This window comes from Alexandromys fortis, unplaced genomic scaffold (genome assembly GCF_014885135.2).
Source record: "Alexandromys fortis isolate MF-2015 unplaced genomic scaffold, M_Fortis_MF-2015_v1.1 scaffold_2_26212498_36691700, whole genome shotgun sequence".
Lineage (NCBI taxonomy): Eukaryota > Metazoa > Chordata > Mammalia > Rodentia > Cricetidae > Alexandromys > Alexandromys fortis.
The window spans coordinates 6,665,184-6,691,249 of record NW_026067931.1 but is presented as its reverse complement, the minus strand read 5'-3'; the positions used below and the strand labels follow the sequence as shown (position 1 = coordinate 6,691,249).

Sequence of the window (26,066 nt, the reverse complement as noted above, 5' to 3'; positions counted from 1 at the left end):
AGAGAAACAAGTGTCTCGAAAAACAAATAAACAAACAAACAAATAAAACAAAAAAAAAGACAAAGAAGAAGTTGGATTGAATTAAACAAGTTTTCAAGAGACCTTCCTGTTGTGAAATCTTATCACTAACAATTCCCTGTCACGCCTGTGGGAGTGAGTGGAAGGATCAAGCTCCAGTATTTTTCAGGATGCTGTTTAGGGGCAGCGGTGGGGGTGGGGTGGGGTGGGAGGAAAGGCAGATGCAGCAGGCAGTAAGAACCAGCCTGAGAACAATCAGTCATACAGTGGGCTTTGCAGTAACCGAAGTAGCAGGAGGAAAGGGGACAGGCTCCCTGTAGAAACAGCACCACAGAAAGTCTATACAAAGATCTACCCTAAGGGTTTGCTGGTAGTGGTGTTTTGGGGGGTGTGTGTGATGCATGGGGTTGTGGTGCACTTGGGCAGAAAGGCCCGAGGAGAGCTATCTCTCTGTCCCGCTCTACCGTTCTTGCTGTGTTTCCTCGAGACAGGGTCTCTTTCTGAACCTGGAGGAGCTAGCTCCCTGTTGCTTGGTGTTTTCTTTACGCTAAGCTAGTTGGCCACTGACTCCAAGTGATGAACTCTCTTGGCTTTACTCCCCAGAGATGAGGTTGCTGGTGTGTGTGGCCATATCTGGCTTTTCCATGGGTTTGGGAGATCCAAACTAAGGTCATGGAGCTTGTACGTGTTCTTACCCACGGAGCCGTTTCCCAGCCCTTGTTCTGTATTTTTCAAGTCTTGAGCCGTGCATTTGCTCGGAGGGGTTGACTTCTTACCCAATGTTGCAACGTGAAAATATGCAGCTGTTTGCACTGACCTGAAAAACAGCGTGTCTTTTCGGGAGGCGTCTGTTTTCTGAAAGTGTTTCTTTTGTAGACCGTGAATCAGGAGTAAGAGAGCGGGTGGTTCTGTTGGCAGGAGAAAGAACTGTTTATCTGCCTGGTATTTGATCAGCAATTATTTAGATAAATAGTTGAACCGCAAAAGGCTCCTGAGTTCTGTTTGTGCTGTCCCGTGTGAGGTACTTGTGGTGGAGTTATCTAAGGAGTGATTGGCCACAGGAAGTGGAGCGCATAGTGGTGTGTGAAGTCAGGAGTGCGTGGACCAGATGCTGCGGCCGGATACGTGCAGTGGACCAGACGATGCTGCTGGCCGGATACGTGCAGCACGCACCAGCCGTCTCTTTTTCTTCTTCTGCCTCCTCCCTCCTACTTCACCACTGACTGGAGCTGAGAGAGTTTGGAGAAAACTGAGGCAGAGCAGAGGAGTGGCCTTACCTGGACGGCTGGAAGGTTTCCCCAGTCCCTTCCAGTACCAGGTTGTTGAGTGGAGGTCCTGGACCAGATGGGCCTGTGATACCTGGAGTTGACTGACAGATGAGAGGTACTCTGGGTATTCCCACCCAGTGTGCTGGCAGCTGGGCAGCAGCTGGGATAAACGCACGCTGTGACCAGGTCTTCTCCCAACAAAGAAAACTGATGGGAAAACTGTGCTTCCTATTGGGTGGTGACCGAGCTTCCACAGGCGAGCAAGTTACAAGGCTAAGTCCTCCCTGAGTTTTGTCCCAAGTCTCTGCCGAGAACCAGGTAAGTTTGTGTGGCCAAGCCAGTCTGTACAGATTCACACGGAGTCTCCGGGACCCCCAATACACAAGGAATACCATTTCTTTCCACCTGACTTTGAGGACGTTGGTAAGAAAAGCAGATGGTAAACTAATTTAAACTACAGAATAGCAAAAATAGACCTTCCCAGTCTTGCAAAAACTAATCACCACCACCACCAACAACAATTTAAAAAAACCAAAATTTCCATTTTTATTTATTATTTATTGCTTATTTTATTTCGGGGCTATCTATGTAGACCAGGTTGCCGCTGAACTCTCAATCATCCTGGCTCAGTCACTGCAGCTCGTGGATTACAGGTGTGCACTAACACACTTGACCTCAACTTTATGTCTTCCCGAAGTGCCACAGTTAGTATCAGTTTCCAACTTGCTACACCTGCGAAGGAGCCTCCCCTGAAGAATTGCCTCTATCAGATTGGTCTCTGGAGCATTTTCTTAACTGCTAATTTCTCTAGGTGGGGAGATTGTGGTTCTGGGTTATACAAGGAAGGTAGCTGTGTAAGCCAGAAGAAGCAGACCTCGGCTGTCTGCTTCTGTTCTGCCTCCAAGTTCCTCCCTTAGCTTCCTCCAATGATGGACTGTAACCCAGTGAGGCGAATGAACTGTTTCGTGGTCCTGTTGGCCCTGCTTATCACAGTAACAGAAACTGAAACTAGAACAAATCAAGGGGAAAATACAGCCCTAGATCTGTAGTCTGGGAACCCAAATCCCAAATGCACCTATATTTCTCCTTTCAGAGGCAGACACAGCGGCCTCTTCGATGCAGGCAGCAGGGAACTGGGCGGCAGGAAATAGCATACTTCCTGAAGGTAGACATTTCCCAAGGGGAAGAAAAGTAAGACTGAGTCACTGAGCATGCCCAGTTTGTTATTCTCATAGTCAGCAACTAAACACCTTCTTCCCCCGAGGTAACGCTAGGGCAGAGGTGGTCTGGCAGCGGACTTTGGGGGAAAGTTCATCTTCATAAACACCTCAGGTGAGCAAAGAATGCTGACCCCCGGCACTGTCTGAGACTTTGCGCTTTGGAGGCTGAGACTGTGAAGTCTTACAGGGCATGAGTCAGAGAACAGTCTAGATAATGGCTGGCGCTCCCGCGCGTCAGGAAGCCTGAGACCCGGGAACGTGAGAAATCTGGGTCAATGCATTTCTACATGGTGCTTGCCTGTCTTTACTCACCTTACCTGCTTTGTCCCCCAAACACACTGTGATACCTCTAGTGGTACCCCAGGTAACCACTTTACCTCGGAAGAGTAACGCAGCATGGACTCAAGCCCGCATCTTTGCATGGCTCCGAAATTAGGGTGGTGACCCCACCCCCCAGCCTTTTGTGGTTGTCACGGGGTTGCCAGTTACTGCTGGGCTCCGTTTTCTTCCTTGTTTTACTTGTTATGGTTGTGTTCAGGAGGCTAGAGTGGATGGCCCATGAATTATTTGTCTCCCTTTTCGCTCAGGCTTCTCTGCTTCCTATCTGTTTGCATCAGAGAGGCGCAGTGCCGGCCTCTGTTCACTCCTGTTTCTAACTAAGGCTGTGTGGTCCTCTTCCTCCAGCACCGCCTCTCTTCTGATAACAGGGAAACTTTGCAGACAGTGCTGGGAGTTGTTCCTGCCAGAACAGGAGGTTGCAGCTGGGTTGCGCTTAATGGTTAGGTGCAGCTTGTCACTGTGCAAAAAGGTTAAGATCTCAGAAGTGTGTTTGAAGGATTAGTGGAAGGGCAGGAGACATATGATTTGCCCTGCTATACCCAAATCCAGGACATAAACCTTGCACACTAGATTCTTACAGACAAAACATACCGAAAAGCCCTCATAATGAGGGCTTTTTAAATATATATATATATTTATATTATATACTTAATATATGTGCATATCTGTATGCTTGTGTGAATTCATGTGCACCACAGGTATCTGAGCAGGCCAGAAGGTGTTACATTCCCCTGAAGCTGGAGTTACAGGTAGTCTTGAACCACCTGCTGCTTTGAGTGTTAGGTGCTGAACCTAGGCCCTCTGCAAGAGTAGTATATGCTCTTAACTAAACCACATTTCCAGTCCCACTAATGTATCTTTTTTTTTAATAAATGATTTATTTATTTAGTAAGCATAGTGTTCTGCCTGCATGTGTGCCTATACACCAGAAGAGGGCACTAGATCTCATTACAGATGGTTGTGAGCCACCATGTGGTTGCTGGGAATTGAACTCATGATCTTTGGAAGAGCAGCCAGTGCTCTTAACCTCTGAGCCATCTCTCCAGCCCTAATGTATCTTAAATGTTGGAGAATATTGAGGTTATCTTGCTCAGATTAATATTCTTTCTCTTGGCCTGATAATTAAAAGCCCACCCAAATCAAACAAGAAGGTAGCATTTGATTTCTTCTTTTGAGCCCTTCCAGGTCCCCATTGCCTTTCTGCCTTTCCCAGAGTACATCTGCATTGCACGGAAGCACCTTCTGCGCCGCGTGTCCCTCCCTGGTGCTGGGTCTGAAGGTGCTGCTCCCTCAGCGCCAGTCACTGTGCCTGCCACAAGCTGTTTCCGTGTGTTTGAACTCCTGCAGACAGGAGGAGCTCTTAATTCCCACAATACCTTGAAAGATATCACCATTATCTTTAACAAAGGCAGAGCGGAAGCTGGTAAAAGGCGCCTTGTTCAAAGCCGTAGCCAGCTGACTCAGGATCAGCTGACTCGGGACTGCAGTTCTTTTTTTTCTGTGCAACACAGGACAGCAGGGAGGGCTCACCTGCTTCTCCCCTCTCCTTCCCTGACACCAGCCAGCAGGAGTGAGCTTCCTCTGCTCTCTTTGTTTTTGAACCATCCTGCTGGCTTGTGGGTCAAAGACCTGTGGTTTCTTCTTGTTGTTGTTGATTGTCATTTAAGGCGGTGCCTCAGTAGGCAGCCCTGGCTATCCTGGGGCTCTCTATATAGAACAGGGAGGGTATGAACTCCCCGAGATCAGTTTGTCTCTGCCTCCCAAGGGCTGGAATTAAAAGTGTGTCACTGCACCCGGCTTGTGCAATAAAGTTTGTATATTATGTCTTCCCATTTTTTAAATAGTGTAAAATAGGACTAATTATAAGGCCTGTGCATTGGATTGTGACAATTAAAATAACCAGTAAGTCGTCTATCAATGCTGGCTGAGCCTGCTGCTCGCTGTGATGTGATTCGGTAGAATCGAATTTTCAGTATCCTAAGATAGACCCCTGGGTCTGTTTGATCCCCTAAGGACCTGACTTTGCATGAAAATACGCATCATGATGTGAATCAGATGATATAGTAACACTTTTTTTTAAAATACCTGCTATGTGCAGAATCCACTACCGGGACTGTCTCACTTTTGATCCAGTGAGACATCCTTGCCCTCCACAATGTGCCAGGCTGTGACTCCTAACTGTGCTGGAGTGGTCTCAGGTGGACCGCAGGTTGGACACACCTGAGCACGCCTTCCGCGAGTCTCCCACCAACCTGCAATGGCCCTGACTGCCTTAAAACTTTGCCTGCAAATGCAAAGTTGAACTGTCAAGGTTTTAGCTGAGGGTTTAACTCAGTTTTAACTCTCCCCAGCCCCTCCAAGCTGAGCGCTGTGCTCTTTTGAAAATGAGAGCGGCGTTTTCCAATTTCCAGTCTTTCCGCCTGCTTTGGCTTCCCTGCCCCCTTCAAAGATCTCTTGCAGTGGTTCCAGATGTCACACATCAGCTCCCCTCAAACCAGGAATAAAACTTTTCCAGCCCCCGAGACTCAAATTCACTTAGCATGGCTGAGGGTAAATATGTCTGTTGACAGTCACAGGAACTGACTTTCTTAAGTCTGAACGTTTTTGCTCTAAAGCCATACTTCTCCAAGAAACAGCTGTCATTCCTTGTTTCATAAACAGAGAGGGAAATGATAGTTGACAGCAAGCTTCGTCTCATCTGTTGAGGTTCTGAGTTGTCACGCTACCGGCTAAAATACCTGTAATTCAAAATGTAAAAATGCTCACATATTTTTGCCTACCTTCATTTTTTTGGTTCCACAGTTAAGAGTTAAGGTTGCTCTTCTAGAGGTCCTGAGTTCAACTCCCAGCACCCACAGGTCAACTCACAGTTGTCTATAACCAAAGTCCCATGGGATCCGATGCCCTCTTGTGGTGTGCAGACATGCATACAGACAAAACAACAACAACAAAGCACCAGCAGACATTAAATAACTAATCTGTGCTGGGCACAGTGGTACACTCCTTTAATCTTAGCACTTGGGAGGTAGAGGCAGGTGGAGCTCTGAGTTTGAGGCCAGTCAGAGCTACATAGTGAGATCCTGTCTCAAAATCTCTCTCTCTCTCTCTCTCTCTCTCTCTCTCTCTCTCCCCTTCTTTCTCTCCCTCCCTCCCTCTCTGTGTGTGTGTAATAAAATCATCAGAATATCTTTAATAAAATCCAAACGGCCAAGTGAGCTTTTGCAGTAATCAGGCTTATCTAAGGTTAGACCAAAGAGTCCCCATCATCCTCATTTCTGGCAATCCCAGCTACCCCACCTTGGCATCCACGAGGCCTTTATTTAAGAACTCACGTAGATAAAATTCTGTCTTCTGTGGACTGTGATGTGCAGTGTGTTGAACCTCTTCTCCTTGTATCTCATTCCTTCTCTTTCCAGCACTGGGTCCCCTTTTGAACAGTGCTGTTTCTGAGTCTGGAGAATGGTGAATCATTTGCACCACTGTGGGTTGTTTCTAAGCCACCTGCCCTGCCCTGACCCATTCCTGTGGTTGTTGTTGCTGTTACGCGTTGATGCTTTGACGTTGGTGGCACGTGACACATTCGTATTTGAGATACTCTAACTTTTAATGTTAGAATATCTGTACTGTTGGCCAAGTAAATAAACAGAGAAAACGTCAAGGAGTATGAATGGCCGTTGAAGAGCTGAGGATGATGGTCAATGAGAGTCAAGGGACAGGTTTATACAGGGCTGCACCCGTTCTGACTGATTTCATCTGTGTTCTGAAGCCATGCATGTCTTTGAAAATTATAGAGAGGCAGCAGTGTTTCTCTCACCTAATCAAAAACAAACAAACTGCGGGGTGGTGGTGGCGCACGCCTTTAATCCCAGCACTCTGGAGGCAGAGGCAGGCGGATCTCTGTGAGTTCAAGACCAGCCTGGTCTACAAGAGCTAGTTCCAGGACAGGCTCCAAAACCAGAGAAACCCTGTCTCGAAAAACCAAAACCAAAATCAAACAAACAAACAAAAGGCGTGGATGAAGCAGCGCTGAGTTCGGAAGGTGTGTTGGGGATGGGATGGGGTAGCAAAGCTACTTCTCAGGCAAGGATACATAAAAGTTGGTAGAAAGAAATCAGCCAACACATCTTTTAGAGGAGCCTCCGAACATCAGGCGACGTCCATTTTACTTATAAATACACAGGGCTATGTGTGGCTGAGGAAATAAGAATTTTTGTTGTGCAGGTGTAAGGACTTGAGTTCAAATCCCCAGAACTCATTGTGGTAAATGAGAATGGCCTCCGTAGGCTCATCTTTTTGAATACTTGGTCCCCATTTGGTGGAATTGTTTGGGAAGGGTGAGAAGGTGCGGTCTTGTTGGAACAGGTATCTCACTAAGGGCAGACTTAAAAGTTTCAAAGGATTTTTGCATCCCGTCCGGTCCCTCTTATGGATGTGTCTCAAGGAGCTACTTCTCAGCTACTGCTTCAGCACCACACTTGCCTGCCTGCTGCCATGGACCCTCTGAAACTGTAAGCCCCAATAGCCACTCTCTTTTGCAAGTTGCCTTGGTCATGGTATCTTATCATAGGAATAGTAAAACAACTAAGACACCCAAATCAAAAATGATCTGATGTTTTGGGATGCTAGAGCCCCAGGGCTATGAGGAGATGGAAACAGGACGATCTCTGAGGTTGCTGGGTGATAGTTTCATTCCAGGTTCAGTGAAAACTCTCTCAAATAAGATGGATCATGATAAAGCAGGACACTTGACATCCTTCTCGGACCTCCAAGCATACAAGCACACAAGCGTGCACGTGCGTGCGTGCGTGCGTGCGTGCACACACACACATACACACACCACCACCACCACCACCACTACCACCACCACAACTTACAACCCAATTTACTCAGTATTGACAGAGGAAGAGCAAAGTTCTGTAGACTGGTCCAGCCACAGAGAGGAAAATATATTGGTAGAGCGATACCAGACTTGTTCTTTAACTCCGAGACTAGAATTTCAAATAGCAGTGAGGACAGGAGGAGCCATAGAAAGGTAAGTGGACAGATGTCCTGCCCTGGGGGAGACTGGCATGTCACTACAGAGCGTCCCTGGTATATTAAGATCCAGTCACTGACTGTGAGCTTACCCAGGCTGAGGTCGAATCCCTAAAATACTCCAATCAGGAGCTGCAATTTGGTTTAACTTCTGTGGTTCTGGTTTAGTACAAGATGTTTTTTTTTACTCACTGTTGTTTATTCCTGTGCTCAACAAATCTGTGAAGTCTGCCCATCACCGTCCCAGCTTCTTAGAACCCAACAAGGCAAGAGCCAGATTGTACCTCCTCTGTGTGGGGTGCTTGGCATTTTTCTTGTGGCTTGTCTGTAGTCAGTTGTCATGCCCAGAGTCACCCTCCAGCTCAGAGATGACATCGTGGACTTCTTCCCCACCATCTACTTCTGACTGATAGTATCAATCAGCTTTGTTCTTTTCGGTCACCCTCACCCCTCTGCTTCACTGGGATGGCCCCTTAGAGGAGGTCGCTGCCAGAGAAGGTGCATTTCCCAGGAGTCAGTGGGAGAGTTGTTTTATTTCTTCCTTGATCCCTGGCAAGGACTCTGATTTTTCAACTAATGTGGCAGAAGACATCAATAGGAAAAGAAAAATAAGAACTTCCTTCCCCATTTCCTTGCCAGCGTTGCTTAGCTACCTTGTCAACATCCCCCCACAGCTCAGCAGAGTTCTCTCTGCATATTTTTATTGGGCATTTGTTTTAGTGCTAAAGTTGATTTATTAAGCAGAAAATATGGAGAACACATGGAGTGGCTGTCAGTTTTATGCTTTTTGTTTGGATTTCTGTTTTTCTATTTCCAGAGACCTTTTGCCCTCTTCGTTCCTAAGTGACACACTGAAGGGACAGCATCCATGAACACATTTGCGTGTTAGACTTTGGGGTACGAAAAGCAAAAGTTTAGACTGACCCCAAATTGAACACTGAATTGTGAGGTCTTCAGAGTTGGAGGCCAAGTTTTAATTAATTCTGTACCCTTGCTCCCTAGTCCTGTGTCTTCTGAATAAATGGGCCTTAGTCAATGTTTTCCAGTTAATGAGCAGTTGGCTTCAAATATTTATTGAAAACTAGCATTACAATGGATGCTATTCATAACTGAATTTTCTTAGTGTTACTTTCCAGGGCTCAAAACTTATGACTTCTTTTTTTTCTTTCTTTCTTTTTCTGGACATTGGACAAAGACAGCGAATAACCACTATGTCATTATTAGCCTAAGAAACTTCTGGCATACGGCTGCAGTGGCAGTAGCCACTCTCTGTGTGATATCACACAACGGTTTCCCCAGAGGCCTGAAGTTGCTCGGTGGTCTGCTGTCCAGACTCACCCAGATCAGAATGCCCCCCACCCCCTGCACCCCCATCCCCCACAGGCAAAGCCACCGAGTTGAAAACATTCGGGTCTTCTCACTCTTCCTCAATCCATGCACACTCAAGCGCAGACTCTGTGTATGAACAAACTGTTGGCAAAATCACAAGAACTAGCTTATGTCTTCATCCCTTTAGTGTTCCAGCCCGCCATGTCCTACCTAGGGCTTCAAGCATTTGTTTTCTGAGATGTTAATGTGCAGATTTAGATCTACAGGGGAAGCCAGAGAGCCTCCTTTTTTAACATACCCCCCGTCTGTGAAGCTCAGTGTCGCCTCTGTGTATAGATCAGCAGATCTGATGTCATTTGGGGCTTGTCTGAAGTACAAACCTTGAAGCTTCCACCTGTCTTTAAACATAACCTCAGGTCTCCATGTTAGTGTGTAATAAATACTATGTCTGGTTTTTATAACAGTGCTGGGGCTTGAACCCAGGACTTTGTACTTGTTGGGAAAGTACCCTGGCACTGAGTTACATCTCTAACCTTTCATTTGTTTTATAAAAACTTTTGAGACAGGCCCTTGCTAAGTTAGTCAGGCTAGCCTTGAACTTTTGATCCTCAAGACAGTTTCACAAATATCTGATACCAGAAGCCTGGCTAGCTGCAACCACTGAATGGGATGGAAGAATACACTGTGGGCAGGGTCTCCACATGGATAAGGCTTGGAAAGGAAGGCTGGGTGCATCCATCCTTTGTACTTTAAAACTCTTGGGTCTGTACACCAACAAAGCTCTGGGACCTTGAAAAGGATGTGGAAGATGCGCTCTGTTAGCGGTCAGAGGTGTGATGGATGTTTTCTCATCCGTCCTGATTGGCCTGCCTTGTCTTTACATGTGGGAAACTCACCTGGCCAACTCCTCAGAACAACTCCATTGTAAATGAAAAAATCAAACCAGCAGAGGCATTCCCACGTCTGCCCACATCAGCATGTGTGATGGTTTGGCTTCCGTGCCAGGAGGCCAGCTCTCCACACGCTCTGCACGTCCTCTGGTCCTTGATGTGAGGCGCTCCACGTGCACCTGAAAATGTCCGTGGGATTTTAAAAAGCTGCAATGAGAAAGCTTCATGTGCATGCAGGGGCAAAGTGCTAGAGGAGAGCTCGCTTGTTCGCCCCGGCTGCCCAGCTAGCTTAGCCCCAAAATAACCACACAAAAACTGTATGCATTAAACCACTGCTTGGCCCATTAGCTCTAATTTCTTATTGGCTAACTCTTACATTAATTTAACCCATTTCTAGTAATCCATGTATCGCCACATGGCAGTGGCTCACCGGCTAAGTTTCGCTAGCATGTCTTATTCTGGCAGCGGACCCATGGCGTCTCCCCGACTCTGCTTTCTTCCTCCCAGAATTCAGCTTCGTCTCCCCTCTCCCACCTAAGTTCTTCCCCATCAGAAGGTTTTCATTTAAAAAGAGATTGCACCTGTCCACACTCTAGAGTTTGAAGACTTTTGTGTTGATAGCCATGCAGTTGATAGATCAGACCAGAGTATCCTGGAGTATGACTTCATAGAAGAGCTCAGGCTGGGTATCATGTGATATTTTCCACATGGATTTTCTTTTTCCTGATGGGAGCAGGGGGCATATGCTTACTGCCATGAGAAAGGAGAAAAGACTTCTATTTCCCAGATGTGACATTTCAGGGCAAAGCTATTAGGAAAAGGATGGGAGAAGACAGGGGATGTGTGTCCTGGGCTGTGGGTGACACAGGAAGAGGCACCTGGCAGCAGGACCATGGCTATGCTGAGCAGAGAGCAAACTTTGTGGGAGGGAATCTGAGCTCTCAGGGAGAGTTAACAGAAACTAATTTTGTTTGAAAAATGCCATGATGGGACCTAATACTGTGCATGCTAATTTAAAAATTCGAAAAGATATCTCAGGAGCTCATTCCTGTGTTGATGGCTTAACAAGTCATGTTCAGACGTGGGAAGTGGCAGAAGCCCCTCTGGGTGTGAAGAAGCAGCTCAGAAAGTTCATCCTCCAGTCCTCTGCGACAGATTCTGTGCCAGCTCTTCTAATGCTGGCCTCAGCTCTGAGGTCACTTTGCTGTGGTTTGGCTCAAGTGGACCTATTATAATCTTTTGTGTCAAGGCCACACGGCAGCCTTCACCTCAACCCACCCTTTATTGGCAGTTTCTGGGGAATGTGTGTATAAAATGGAATGGGGACTGAGCTCTGGATAGGGAGCTTCATAAACCAAAAGGAAAGGCAGGATAAAATACATCACAGCACAGGGTATGGGGCCTTGTGGAAAGTGTCTTTACAAGGGGCCAACAAACCAAATTTGGTGCCAGCTGTGCCTCCTGCTAGCCACAGGATATTGTCTAGCCGGTAATTCTGTCACCTAGGGATCCGTGAAGAATACTTGCTGTGAGTCTGCGCATCTTCCATGACTCTCTAGATCTTGCTAGAGTTTTGAGAGTCAAATGAAATAATGGACAACATTAGGCTTTCAAGTTTTCACCCACTAGACATGCATGGCCAAATAAATTCAAGTTAATTAAAGTAAGATAGATTACAAAGTTCTGTTCCTTAGTCACACTGTTTACATCCAAGTACTCAAGACTACATGTGGATGGTGGGTGCCACATTGTATCCCAAGTGCATCTAACATGTACCTTGCCAGAGCAAGTTCTGCTGGACAGCTCCGTTCCAAAGGGCTCCTGGGAGTGGTATTAGGAACACAGCGGCTGTCATAGTCAGGGCTCCTTGCAAAGGAACCACTAACTTAAAGTCAGCAGAATTTAAAATCGATTTATTCAACCAATCCTGGGAGAACAAATGTATTTCAAAGGTAAGAAATGGGACTATTTCCTAGATTGCCTGGAGCTAATGGAGCCTCTTTCTTCCTGTGTTCTCCCCATAGCAACTTGGACGTGTGTTCTGTTTGTTTCTGTTTCAATAGCCACTGTTGCCGCTACTTCCTTCCCTCCTCCTCTTCCTCCTCCTCTCCCTTTCCTTCCTTTCTTCCTCCTCCTCTGCTCCTTCTCCCTCCTTCCCCTGTCTTCCTCCTCCTTCCCTCCTTTCTGTCTCCCTCCTTCCTTCTTCCCTCCTCTTCCTCCTCTCTTTTTCCCCTTCCCTCTCCTATCCTTTTTCTTAAATTTATTTATTTACTAAAAATTTCCACCTCCTCCCATTTCCCTCCCCTACCCCTCCTTCCCCTCTCCTTTCTCTTCTCCTCTTTGCCCTCGTTCCTTTCATTCTCCCTGTCTCTCAGCTCTGCAGTTCAGCTTCCTCAACTGCATTATACATGACCCACCAGGGCTTAAGTTGACCGTTTTGATCACTCCTTGCAGGTCTAGCAGATGCAGACCCCTGGCTCCTTTTAGGCTCCTGGTATGATAGCCACCTGGACCCACCATCTCTCTTTGTGAAGTCAGAGACAATCTATGCTTACTCATTAGTCTCCAAAAAGAAGTAGACATGCAATAGGACTGAATCATTGCCCAACACACTCTTGGAAAAGCCCTTAGCTTTGGATCAAACAGAGAAGTGCCAGCAAGGATTTGACAAGGGACCACACAGAACAAAAGGGTAGCACCCTTTCTTCTTTAGTTGTTTGCATAGCTCGCAGTACCAGTGCACCCCTCAGGGCAATAGTTTAACCTCCACATTCATATACAAGACCCATAGGAACTAAGCACAGCCAGAATGCAAGGTGGAAATTTCCCTAAGCCTTTGTTAGTTCTTACATGCAAACTGAGCGCTCATAAGTTCCCTTTTCTTTTCCGCCTTTAGGAAGGAACATGAGGTTCCCTTGGAGATCATTCAAGAGGAAGATGGAAGGAGCCATTTAAAATCGAGTTAAACTGCAGGCTGCAAGACTGGGGCCTGAGGGCTGGCAGTGGAAAACTCTGTTGGGCTGTGATCTCTCACTGAAAAGTCCCGCGTGCCTTTTTGCTTCCTGCAAAAGGAAGGAAGACAAGGAGGAGACCATGTCCATAGCCTTGAAGCAAGTATTCAACAAGGACAAGACCTTCCGGCCCAAGAGGAAATTTGAACCTGGCACGCAGAGGTTCGAGCTGCATAAGCGAGCTCAGGCATCCCTCAACTCGGGCGTGGACCTGAGAGCAGCTGTGCAGTTACCCAGCGGGGAGGACCAGAATGACTGGGTGGCGGTGCACGTGGTGGACTTCTTCAATCGCATCAACCTCATCTACGGCACCATCTGTGAGTTCTGCACTGAGCGGACCTGCCCCGTGATGTCAGGGGGTCCCAAGTACGAGTATCGGTGGCAGGATGACCTCAAGTATAAGAAGCCAACTGCACTACCAGCTCCTCAGTACATGAACCTGCTTATGGATTGGATTGAAGTCCAGATCAACAATGAGGACATATTTCCGACATGTGTTGGTGAGTGCCTTGAAATTTTAACGTGTGTGTTTTGGTATTTTGTCCCATTCCGTCCAGAGGTGATAAAATTTTCACAGTATGAGTCTTACACTGTCTTTGAATAAATACTAACTAGATCACACCCACGTCAATGTTTCCCTAAATTCCATCAGCTATATATCTGATACGCATGAGTCTGATTACTATGGGTGGAGCTCATTCACGGTCTGTCTATTTGTGATTTTTGTGGCGTCCAGTGGTATACATTCTACATGCTTGGGAGTGTTAGGAAAATGTTAGATAGGATCTTCTTGGCTTTCTTAGGGCTAGACTCCAATTCTACTCAGCCTGGTAAGATTTTTTTTTTTTTTTTTTTGGCTAATTGACATGCAAGGTTGCATTGATTGAGATGTGACTACTGTTAGTATTAACTTTTCAAGACTAAAAATCACATTATGGGAATCTACAAATTAGTTGGGCAACAAGCCCACAGGGGTTTATATCCTGGGGAAATAAAGATCCTGGCATTTGCCTCTCTTCTAATCACGGTTACTGCATTTCCGGGCTATACTTGTTAACTCTCTTAACTGCCAGGCAGACTGGAACATTTGAAATGCAGACATTTCGGCTTGTTTTGTGCTATCAACCATACGACATAAGGGTTTGGATTCAGCCTTTCCTTCCTCTTTTTGTTGCTAGCTATTGGATTCCTGTGTATGGACAGGCTGGGTATGGAATTCATTGCTTCACATCCAAGGCTCAGTAGGAATGAGAACTCCTGTTTCTTTTGCCATGTCTCCAGTTCTTAGCACAGAGCCAGGAGCCTGCATGGGCATTCGCGAACATTTCCAAGATGAATGACTCTTGTCCTATCGGGAGAGGACCAAAAAAACATGTGTGTAGTACGTGATGTATGCACATGAAAACACATGATGAAGTCTGTTGAAATCTTTGCAGATGGAGAGGTATCCCCAAGTTGAGAAGGGATGTATGGAAATAATTAGGTTTATACTGGGGAAAAAAAAGAACATAAATTGATTGGTGCAGTATGGTGCGTCTTTTTTTTTTTTTTTTTTTTTGTATGATGCATCTTGAAGTATTCAGCACATAAACCAGTTTGTCAGGGTCCTGGCTTCGCCTTAACTTGTCTAGTCCCTTCATGCTTTCCTCTCCTGTCCCTTGTTGCCAGAAAGGTGGCGAGGTGTTCAGTATTGCCTAGGAGTTTCCCAGAACCCTCCCCCTCCCCTGGGTAGGTATTCCACATCTCTGAAGGGTGGGAAATCCTTCATTCTTATCTTCATGCACTTTAATTTTACTCTGAGAGGCTGCTTGTGCTAGGAGGAACTGTTAATGTCATGTGCAGAGTATCTAATATAGCAAGAATAATTCGGTATCATCCTTCTGATGTTGGCTTCAGGGTACTCTGAACTCTGGGCACTGCCATCATGGCCACTTTGAGCTGCAGAGCGGATATCTCAGTACAGCAGCCTTGGATTGTTTGAGAGGGAGGGTAGCTTCTGGATATCTGTTTGGGGAACGGAGAGCATCACAGGTGATTTTAGACTGTGTTCTCGGGAGAACTAGATGTCTCCGTGTTCCCCATAGGAAATAATAGCGCTTTCTTTTCTAGGTGTTTCCTTCATCATTTTGCACACAGACTGAATTCTCTGTCTCTTTGCTCCACAGCATCGATGTTCTGAGGAATCTTAGCAGGATTCCTTCTGAGAAAAAAACAAGTTCAGGAAATTCGGAGGAAGCTGAGGATTCTTAGTATGTCAATGTGCATTTTAGGAATTTCCAAGAAGAGTACTTTAAAATGTGTTATTTTAAACACTTTGTCTGTCTGCGTGTGTGTAAAGGCAAATGCCAGGTGTGTGTGTGTGGAGGTCAGAATACAACTTGCAAGAACTGTTCTCTCCTTCGGCCTAGTGCATCCCAGGAGAGAACCAGGTTACCAGGCTTGTGGGAAAGCACCCTTATCTGCTGGCCCCGATAAAAGAGTTTTCGGTGTGTGTGTTTCCATGCTTGACGTGGCGCTTTATTCTTCCTCTTAAAATGGAATTCATTCGGAGGTGTCATTTGTTTATTGTTTAGACAGGGTCTCTCTATGTGGCTATGGCTGTTTGGCACTTGTAGGCAAGGCTGGTCTCCAACTCACAGGGATCTACCTGCTTCCCTCCTGAGTGCTGGGATTAGACGCTTGTTCCACTACTTACAGCTGGCATTTTTAATTTTAAGGAAATATTAACTTATATAGATTAGAGTTGTCAGCATTATCTGGGCCTTCTATTCAAATATTCAAAACACAGTTTCCCTGATATTAGGGGATACTTGCCCAGCATAGCCAAGGTCCTGGGTTTAAACCTTTAGCCCTGCCAATAATAATAACAACAACTACAATAATAACAATAATAATAATAATAATTTTCTCAAATGAGACTTAAAAACCTGTAATTTAGTATCAGACAACAAAAAGTATAGTTGCTATACTATACAATTGTTCTTTTTCCTTTTTTGGCTGAAATTTTGTATCGTTTGAACAAAATCTCTTGCTAGACCCTGTTAACTTCCTTTCTACTCTATTCTTACGAACTAGGCATTTTTAGATTCTACATGTGAGATAGTGATGTGTTGCTTTCATTGGTTGAACAAAGAAACTGCCTTGGCCTTTTGATAGGGCAGCAAGATAGTATGATATTTGCCTTTGTGTGCCCCACTAAGTTCGTCCATGATTCATAAATTTCATACATATTATTGTAAATGATGAAAGAGAGAGACAGAGAGAGAGTTGGCACAAGTTTCTATGTGTAGGCCTGTTGGCCTGGAACTCACTCTATAGCCTTAGTTGGCCTGGACTGCTTCAGCCTTCCAAGTGGTAGGATCATAAATGTGTGTTACCATACCTGGCTAAGATTGCCTTTTAAGACGTCCTTATTTTTATTTGTGTGTATGTTAAGAGAATGCCAGACTCCCAGGAGCTGGAGTTATGGGCGGTTGTAAGCTGCTATGTGGGTTCTGGGTAATAGAACCCAAGTCCTCTGCAAGAGCAGTAAGTGCTCTTAACCACTATACTATCTCTCCAGCCCCGATTTCCTTCCTTTGAAAGACTGAAAAATATTCCATTATGTATATATGCCACATTGTCTTTATTCAGACATCCATTTGTATATTTGATGATTGAATACATAAATACATATGTCTTACGTTTTCACATGCCTGTCGTTTACTTACATGTCTTCTGCTGAGAAATGTCACTCTACTGGGTAGTTTTATGTCAACTTGACACAAACTTGAGTCATCTGAGAGGAGGGTATTTCAGTGAAGAGACTTCCTCCATCAGATCAGCTGTAGACAAGCCTTTAGGGCATTTTCTTAATTAGTTATTGATGTGGGCAGGCCCAGCTCATGTGGGTGGGGCCACCCCTGGGCTGGTGCTCCTGGGTTCTAGAAGAAAGCAGCTGAGGTACTGGGAAGATGGCTCAGGAGTTAAGAACACTGGCTAATCTTCCAGAGGACCTAGGTTCAGTTCCCAGTACCCACAAGGCAGTTCAAACTGTCTGTAACTCCGGTTCCAGGGGATTTATGGCACTAGGCAATGCATGTGGTGCATAAATTATATAATCTGCAGATGCATCCAGGCAAAATACCCATACACATAAAATAAAATAAATGAATCTTTAAAGAAGAAAACAAAAACAGCTGAGCAAACCAGCCATACCTATTCAAACCACCACACCACCCCTCTGGTTAACCTAGCGCTTGTTTCCATGAGGTTTTCTATGGTAGTTTGAATGTAATTGGTCCCATAAGTTCATAGGGAGTGACACTATGATGAGGTGTGGCTTTGTTGAAGGAAACATGTCACTGTGGAGGCGGGCTTTGAGGTTTCCTATGCTCAAGGTACCCCCCCCAACGTCACAGTCTACTTCCTGTTGCCTTCCTGATCAAGGTGTAGCCAGCATCATGTCTACCTGTATGCCACCTTGCTCCCTGCCATGATGATAAAAGACTGAACCTCTGAAACTGCAAGCCAACCCCAGTTAAATGTTTTCCTTTGTAAGAGCTGCCATGGTCATGGTGTCTCTTCACAGCAAGAAAACTCTAAGACACTTCCTTTCTTTCTTTTGTGTATGTCTGCATGTGTGGTTCTATGTGCGTGTGCGCACACACATGTGTTGTAAAACAACCTGAGACATCCCTCCTCAGGTCCTAGCTACCTATTTAATACATGATCTCTCTTGACCTGGAATTCACCAGTTAGACCAGGCTGGTTGGGCCAATGAGCTTCAAGTATTCACCCATCTCTGCTTCTCCAGCACTGGGATTATAAGCAGGTGCCATCAGTCTGGGTTATTTTGTTTTGTTTTGACATATAGATCAAAACCAGTTCTCATGGTACCAAGCAAACTCTCTCCTGCCTGGCTTCATTCCCTAACATTTCTAACATGGCAAGTGAGGGGTCAGTGAAAAGCTCCAGCATCCACCATCATCATGAGTGTTGTCTACCGAGGTTTGTTCTCAGGTGTTAGCGGGGCATTGGTGCTGTGTTTCAGAAGATGTGCTTCCTCCAGTGCACTCCACCGTGTCCCCTTCATCCTCCTTCCAAGTCCATCCTACTGCCTCGCTTTTGATCTTTGTGTTGTTATGAGTCTTTCTCAGAAATGACCAAGATGTGTGTCAGGATAAAAAAAAAAAAAAAAAAAAAAAAAAACTTTAGGCAAACAGTTGATCCTGAGAGGATGAGAAACGGAGAGATCTGCTGAGAATTAGAAGCCTGGGCACGTGTCAGTGTTCCTGCCCAGGAACCAAGCAGGGTTCAAACTAACCTCCCCACTGTGATCCAAGGAAGTAGAACCAGAAAGCAGTGACAGATGTGGCCGCTTTACCCTTAGTTAGGTATGAAGGATGTAAACAGCTGTTGATCTCCACCACTGAAACACTGAAGAAAGCCAGCCTTTCGTCTGCTGCTAGATTCCAGTTTAACTAGGAGCGCATGCTGCCAGGAGTCAAGCTTTTTCAGATGGGGGACACAAACATATGCAGCCTCTCGTCAGCCACAGGCCCCTCCACCCTCCCTTGAACTCTCCTCCAGCCTCCTTTGGTGGGAACCCAGCAGATATCCCTGCTGAAGCCTTATAAGAGCAGTAACGCAGAAGCAAGGACCACCTCCCTTTGATTCTACTTCTTAAAGATACAACCCAAACAGAAAACAGAAAGCCACAGACTTAAAAGAAACACTGTTGCCTAATTACAAAAGTGCCTCTCTGTTCTGGTTCCAGCTTCCCTGCTTCCCTGTTATATAACAGGATTGAACATCGGAGAGCTGATGCTCAGACAAAAGCAGACGGCAGAGCCCTCTGACTCATGGGTTTTGAAAAAGTCTCTGTAAAGGCAGAAGAAGAGTTCGTAAGACACAATTGCATGATCTCACCTACACCTACAGTTTTAGAATAAATGGAGTCAGCGGGGAAGATTAGTGAAAGTTAGAGGGAAAGCAAATTCTTGTCTGCAGCGCCTGCACTGTAGCTGCCACTGCTAATCTCACGGAGTCCTTGCAACAGCTCAATGGAGTGACTCTTGCATCTTAGTCGCCAGGAGTCTAAGGGGCTTTCTTTGAACTGTACAGATGGTACCTAACTTAGGAGTCAGTGTGAGCAAGGGTGGCCAAAAGTCTATATGCTTACCATACCGTACCATTCGGAGAATATATCATTAGTTCCCATGCTGGGTGATTCTCAACCAATAGTTTTAGGAGGATGATTAGTATAGAGAAAATTTCTTTAATTTTTTTTTTATTTAAAAATGATTGGCTTTGGCTTTTGCTCTTTTAGAAGAAAACTAAAGTCAGCACTGAGATGTCTAGAAAATACAATTCAGGGTCTGCAAATGTCCCGTGCCCCATTCTGAGACTGGCCACAGGCCAGCTCATCCTTTGGTTCACAATGACCCGTGACGAATTGGCTGTTACTCATTTGCTCGTTCATTCCATGAGTGCTTAGTGTGTGCGTGCCTGGGATCAAGTCCTGTTTCAGTTACCCTGGGAGCAAAGCAGACAGAGTCCACGCCCTCGAGCCATTTACGTAATGCCCAGATGTCTAGTTATTCTAAATCACTCTGTATATTTTTCTGAGTGCATTGGGGAAAGAGTCGTATCCCCTTGACTACCCGTTTCATGAGACTACATTTATTGTGCAGCCCAGGCTGACCTGGAACACCTGGTTTTCCTGCCTTCTCTGAGTGCTGGGATCAAAGACATGCGCCACCAGGGTCACGTTCAGTTCCTACCTATGATTTCATCATCTTCCAACATACCATGGGAAGAATAAATAAATAAAAACATACGCAGCGATGAGCATCTCAGACTTGGGATTTGAGAACTCAGTTATGTTTAACATTTCCATTCTAACCTTCCATTTCTTATTGGATGTCTCGCTTGCGCTTTCAGATTTTGAAGTCATTCTGAATGGCACGGACAAGATAGGACGTGTGGGGGAGATGTATTTGCAGCCTGCTGAAAGCAGTGCTTGGCTCTAATCAGCTCGTTCTGCTGCTCATGCGCTGCTGGGTCATGCTTCCATTTCTCTGTTTGGGAACCAAGGGTATAATTCTGACCTCGTGAGGCTGTTTTAAGGATCAACCGAGGCAACGTGGCAGAGTGTGGGGAGGGAGGGTCACATTAGAACCTGGGGCATAAAGAACACTGAAGACATTCCTGTGCTAACTGGCCCTCCTTTCCTCTTCTCCCCTCTCTCTTTTCTCCCCTCCCACCTCCGCAACTATCATCCATACGCCTGGAAATTGCTAGACTGTTTATGAACAATATCTGTGGAATCATAATACAGACTTGTAGACGCAGCAAGATTTACAGACATTGTCAGTCTTTGTTGATGTGATGAGGATCTCAAACCCTTAAGGGCATCTCTCCAGCCTTTGGAAAACTCCAGGAGTCAGAGCGACTCCTGGCTTCAGGGAAGAACACCTAAATCTCTGGAGAAATTGCCACCAGTCAGGGTCTCCCTCTCGATTTCCAGAAGACTGAGCGCTAAATCTGCCCGTGTTCCGGTCAAATTAGCCTCAGCAGAAGGTTTGCACAGGTTTGCTAGACAAGCAGGGGCGGAGCGGGCGGAGCCCACTCCTTACACCCAGGAAGGTCTACTCATTAAAGCCAGCGCTCAGCTCGGAGGCTTGAACTGCATCTCTGAAGGAGGGGTTAAGTGCTGTCAAAGCATGTCTGTGGCCCTTGGCTTTGTTTCTGCTTTACAGGCGAATCACTGCCAATGGTGGAATCCCGTTTCCCCCCAAACGGGCTTGTGAATGGGCAAGAGCTTCCGGAGCTTTGGCTACGAGATGGATCTTTTGGGCTCCGATAAACTGTTTGGCTCTAAGAACTTGCTAGTTGGGAGGGCATGGCAGTAAAGCTGCCATTTTCTGAACGCATATTGCTTCTGTCGTCCACTGCCATTAACCTGGAAACTAAGTGAGTCTTAGACTATCATCGCCATTTCTCATAGGAGGAAACTAAGACTCAAAAGCATCAGTAACTCGCACGGTATTTCATAAAACAATACAGAACACATCTGTGGCACCCATGTTCTCAACTATGCCAGCCCCTCATGTCTGTAGTGTTCTTTGCTGAGATTCAACAACATCCCTGGCTTACTCCTGACTGTAGTGTGTTCTTCTAGGGGATGCCCAGAGGCAGACTCTCACCGGTCACATGGAGAAACTTGAAGATACCCAGGGCTCTGTGTCTGATGTAGATTATACTGAGTGCTTTAACATAGACATTCGAAGGTGCTGTTTCTTTAAAAAAAAAAAAAAAAAAGCCCCTCCTCTCCCCATTGATTTTGTTGCCACCCAAGTTTATTCAGTTGTTTGTTCATGGACAACATGCAGAGACAGCTGACTCCACTCTGCTGCAACTGGCCAGCAGCCATTGGAGAACGGATGGTCTGTTGTGGAGCTACAGGGCCCTTCCCCCACACAGTGAACCCAAGACTGTGGCTGACTTGGTGGCGGAGCTAATGAGGACAGTGTTAAATAACCATCCCCACTCAACAAATCCCAAGAGATGCCCCCCCAAGCTCCTCCCCCACCCCCGGGTATGCTAGGAGACCCAGAGAGGGAGCCCAGAGGGCCTGGAAACTGCCCTGGAAACCGGGGCCAATTATCTGAACCGCACTGAGCTCTCTATTGCCTATGCTATGTAATTTTAATGGCCGTGTCTCAGGTGACACCCGGTTACATCTCGGCACCAGCAGGGAAGGGAGATGGGATGGATAGCTGATACCCAAGAGGAGGCCAGAGAGTTAAAACTCAAGCCATACCTGAATGGGGGATCTGTGCATCTGCCGCCTTCGCCCCGTTGTTCATTGGCTGGATGGAGCCATGGCGTAATCAAGGCTGCATTGTGGAGATCAGAGGGGTATGGATAGTCAGCCTGAAGTTGGAAGGCATCTCAGCAGGGCCCTGACTCTGGAGGGCTCCGCTCTACTCATGGCCAGCACCCCACCTGTCCTCTAGGTAGTGCATAGCGGCTCAAATGACGTGGCATTCTGAAAGAAGTCAAATTGTAAACCTGCCCCAGGCTTCCATCTGTGGCAAGTGGCTGACAGATTTTGTGTTCAAAATACCTGTGTGTGCACTGGGATATGTTCTCTTTGAGGGCCTCTGCAGGCAGGGCTTGGATGGTGCTAATTTCAAACTCTAATTGAGAATTCTATCCGTGTTCTCATTCACATGACCAAGTTTTCCTTACATCTTCTAGTCCAATGATGCTGCAGAAAGATGAACCAGTTGGAGAATGGAGCTGCCTGAACTGGTAGCAACTTACACTAGCCAGTGTTAAGTCTCCCCAAAGCTGCTTTCTAGTCGGTAGACTAGACAGAAAAGTACCCACGTCATGGAGTCGTTGGGGGTGTTCAGTCGCACGCTGCCTGCTACAGCTGGCACGCTGTTGGGAGTGGAGAAGAGAGGCTGGGGAGTCAGTTTCCTCCCACACAGTCTCGGTGATCAAACAGACCCGTGGGGTAGACGGAGGCGAGAGAGCACAGGGTACAAACGCCTCGCTGCCCGCAAGCATTTGCATTTGGCCACGGGGTTGATCACCCGTCTTTTGCTTTGTTTTACGGAAACAGTAGATGCGAAGGTAACCAGTTGTGAGACTGGATGGCTGTACTTGGTTTGCACAGCGTGAGGCTGGAACGTCCACAACCAGACGGCACAGGCATGCTTCACAGGAGGCAGCAGTCAGCAGAATGTACTGCATGAGGCAGCCCACTAGTCAAAAAATTATTCCCGTGGAAATGTAACTTGATTGGCAGAGGACATTAAAGGAAAGAAGCATCCTGAGAATTGTGAGGAAGTGGCATTATTTTGTGACTGGGCTAATATTTCATTTTTTACATTTATTTATTTATTTGTAAGTGTATGGGTGGCTGATGGTGTGTGTGTGTGTGTGTATGTGTGTATGTGTGTGTGTGTGTGTTACCATACATCTGTGGCAGTCAGAGGTCAGCTGCTGGTTCTCCTCCTCCCACCATGTGGGTTCCGGGGACCAAACTCAGGTGCCCAGGTTTGGCAGCAAGACCTTTACCAGCTGAGCCATTTTCAAGAATTGGTCAAGAATCCTTTTAGCACATGAATTCCTTTTAGTTTTATGTCTAATTGGTTCTTAGCTCATGCCCTTAGAAATTAGGATGTGTGTCTTTAAGGAAAGAGAAACTGGAGTTGTTCATTCTGAAGAAACAAGGGCTCTTGGCATTCCTCCACATCCAGCCCAGGTGACCAGTAGAACAGTGAGGAATTCTGGGAGCAATGCCTGCCCACAAGCGAGCAGTTCCTTCTGTCTAACATTTCCTGTGCCCTGTAGATCTGCTGGCAGCGGCAGGTTCTCCCTGGCTTCTGATTCCGCTGAAGTGCTGGAATCTTAATGCAAAATGGCAGCAGCCTGTGACCAGCAACACAAAAGGACCCAGGCACCATGAGACCTGAGGATGACTTCCACAGCATCTCAACTGCCATGCCTGCCCCAGCCGCCAGGAGCCGAGGGGGGAGCTGGGAACTGTTGTTAACTACCCAGTGTTCACCTGTGATGGCCTTCAGAGACACCGTTCATTATTGGCTTTCTCAGTGGAAACAAAAAGGTCTACCCGGAGGCCAACTGCCTTTGCATGTCTCTGGAGAGAAGTAAGGGCAAATATTTCAACAACAGACACCAGCTCCCTAGGAAACCATCTGTGGGCTCAGAACACAGGGTGTGTTCGCTTTGCTTGTCTTCCAGAAGTAGCGTGCTGGTTTAGGGCTCGCCCTTTGTCCTAGCATCATCCCCTGTGCCTTCCTCTTCACCTGGCAAGGAGCAGTAGGAGCCGTACGCTCTTTGTGTTAAGAATGCGTATTCAGCACTTAGTGTGAGAGTTCACTGTTGAATGAACTTTGCCTTCATTTCTCTCTCAGAGTGACGAAAAGGGACGACTCCCGAGTTTCTGTAGTTTATACTGCTTAGTTATAAAGGAAAATTCTAGTGAAATTTGTCCCTGTGTTTCTTTTCCAATTTAAGGAAAAAGTAAGGATTGTGTCATAGTTAGAATAATCTGAGAAAATATAACCACATCCATTAGGATATCACTTAATCAAAAGTTCAATATCAGCTGAATGTAGTAGAATCCATTTTTATGTAAGGCAGGAATTTCAAAATTTGAGCAATAATTACACTAAATTGAATTTATTCCTAGTCTGCGTCCACTGGTGTGCTAAGTCTTTGATTATATGTTTTCTTTTTTTTTTGTTTTTGTTTTTGTTTGTTTGTTTGTTTGAGACAGGGTTTCTCTGTGGTGTTGGAGCCTGTCCTGGAATGATTATATGTTTTCTAATCTTCATAGCAGCCTTAGTTAATAATTATCCTTGGCCCCATTTCAAATGAAGAAACATAGATAAGTGTCCAAAGTTACCTTTGTAGTAAATGGTTGACCCAGGCTGAAAAGCCAGACTTGCCCAACGACAAAGCCGCATCCAGTGACATGATAGTGCTCCCTTGCTCAAAGGACACAGTGACTTAAAGACAAAGGGGGTCAAAGTAATGTCACTCTCCTCCTTCCTAGCATTTCTTCCCTAGCTGGGGTTTTATATGCACATTTCCATGTCTGTCTCTAACGTACAAATGCTCCTGGAAGAATGAACCTTCATGATTGTGTTGAAAGAATTCACCTCCTTCCCTCTGAGTACTCAAAGGAAAGATGCAGAGGTTAATGAAACCACATGGCTATAGGGTAGTTTATGCTTGCTTTCTTCTGTCTTCTCACCAGCCACAAAGATGAGAACAGTGAAAAGTGGACATTTTCACTTACTTAAAGAGACACCCAGTGGTACAAGGGGTGTGTGTATCTCTGGGGGCTTTGTTCCCTTAGAGTCATTTTATGGGCCTTTCTGACATCAGACTCGGGAGAAATGCTGTCATGGATTAGCAATATCTCAAAACATACAGTCCCTGCTTTTAAAGGATGGCCATTTAACAACTCAGGAAAAAGACCATGCATACATATATTGGTACCCCTGAAGTCCAGCTTATTGCTATGGCTGACAAAGTGAAGATAATTCTGGGCATGATCAGGCATGGTCTACTAAAGCCAAACTGAAATGTCATTTTCTTATTGAAGACCCAGAGGATGAGTCTTGAAACCTTAGTGCCTGGTCCTTGAGGCAACTGAGGAGGTATGTGTTAGAATAGGTGTATAAAAATATATCGAAAGAATGATGGACATTCAGGACTCACGGTGCCTGTCTGGACTAACTTTAACTACTTAGTAAGAAGGACCAGGGTTGAAAATCTGTAAACTAATACAAGACAAATGCAGTTGGATCTGTCTGTCACCCTTTCACCCTGATAAATTCAGTACCAGATCATGGCGCATCTTTAAAGCTTGAGAAGGCGTTAGACTAGCAAAAGAACGGAGCATTTGGAATTAAAAACTTAGAAACCATAAGAGCTAACTAGCTAATGATGGGGTACACATCTGGGCTCTGATCTCAGACTGAGTTATGTGTGGCTGTTTTAGGGTCCCTTCCCACTGTTGAGCTAGTCGAACACTCTGCTGTAGAGTGCAGGGGGGACGATCTGGTATATGGTGGCTCACTGCCCATCATTGTGTACCATCGAGGGCAGGGGTCCCCAACAGGCGCCCCAGCCCAGCAACATCGGCTTTGCCTGTGAACTTTGAAGAAAACTTAAGTGATGCCCCACCCTAGATTTCTTAAATCAGAAATTTTTGGAGGTAGTATAGAAGAAGTCTGTGTCTTGAAGTTTTCCAGGTAATTCTGACTCAGGGTTGAGTCTGAGATCCACCTCTGTGAGACAAGTCCATTCTCCCCGAGCCTCAATTTTTACACATGTATAATAATGACACTAACATGTTTGCCATTACGGTTTCATGTTTAGAATTAATTACAGACCAGGAAATCCCCTGTGTTAGTCAGGGCTCTC

The 26,066-nt window shown here is 45.9% G+C and overlaps 1 protein-coding gene across 4 annotated transcripts in view; it reads left to right on the top strand.

Moving 5' to 3' along the window:
* The window catches only part of Mob3b (MOB kinase activator 3B), a 166,657-nt gene that overhangs the window by 55,732 nt on the left and 84,859 nt on the right, over window positions 1-26,066 (top strand). For 3 of the 4 annotated variants that reach the window (XM_050145442.1, XM_050145440.1, XM_050145439.1), the window contains exon 2: window positions 12,995-13,609. In XM_050145442.1, the coding sequence (XP_050001399.1) occupies window positions 13,192-13,609 (418 nt within the window). In that variant the 5' untranslated portion in view covers window positions 12,995-13,191. Of the gene's footprint in view, window positions 1-1,207; window positions 1,605-12,994; window positions 13,610-26,066 lie in introns of those variants that run through there. The other variant, XM_050145441.1, reaches the window with a different exon arrangement.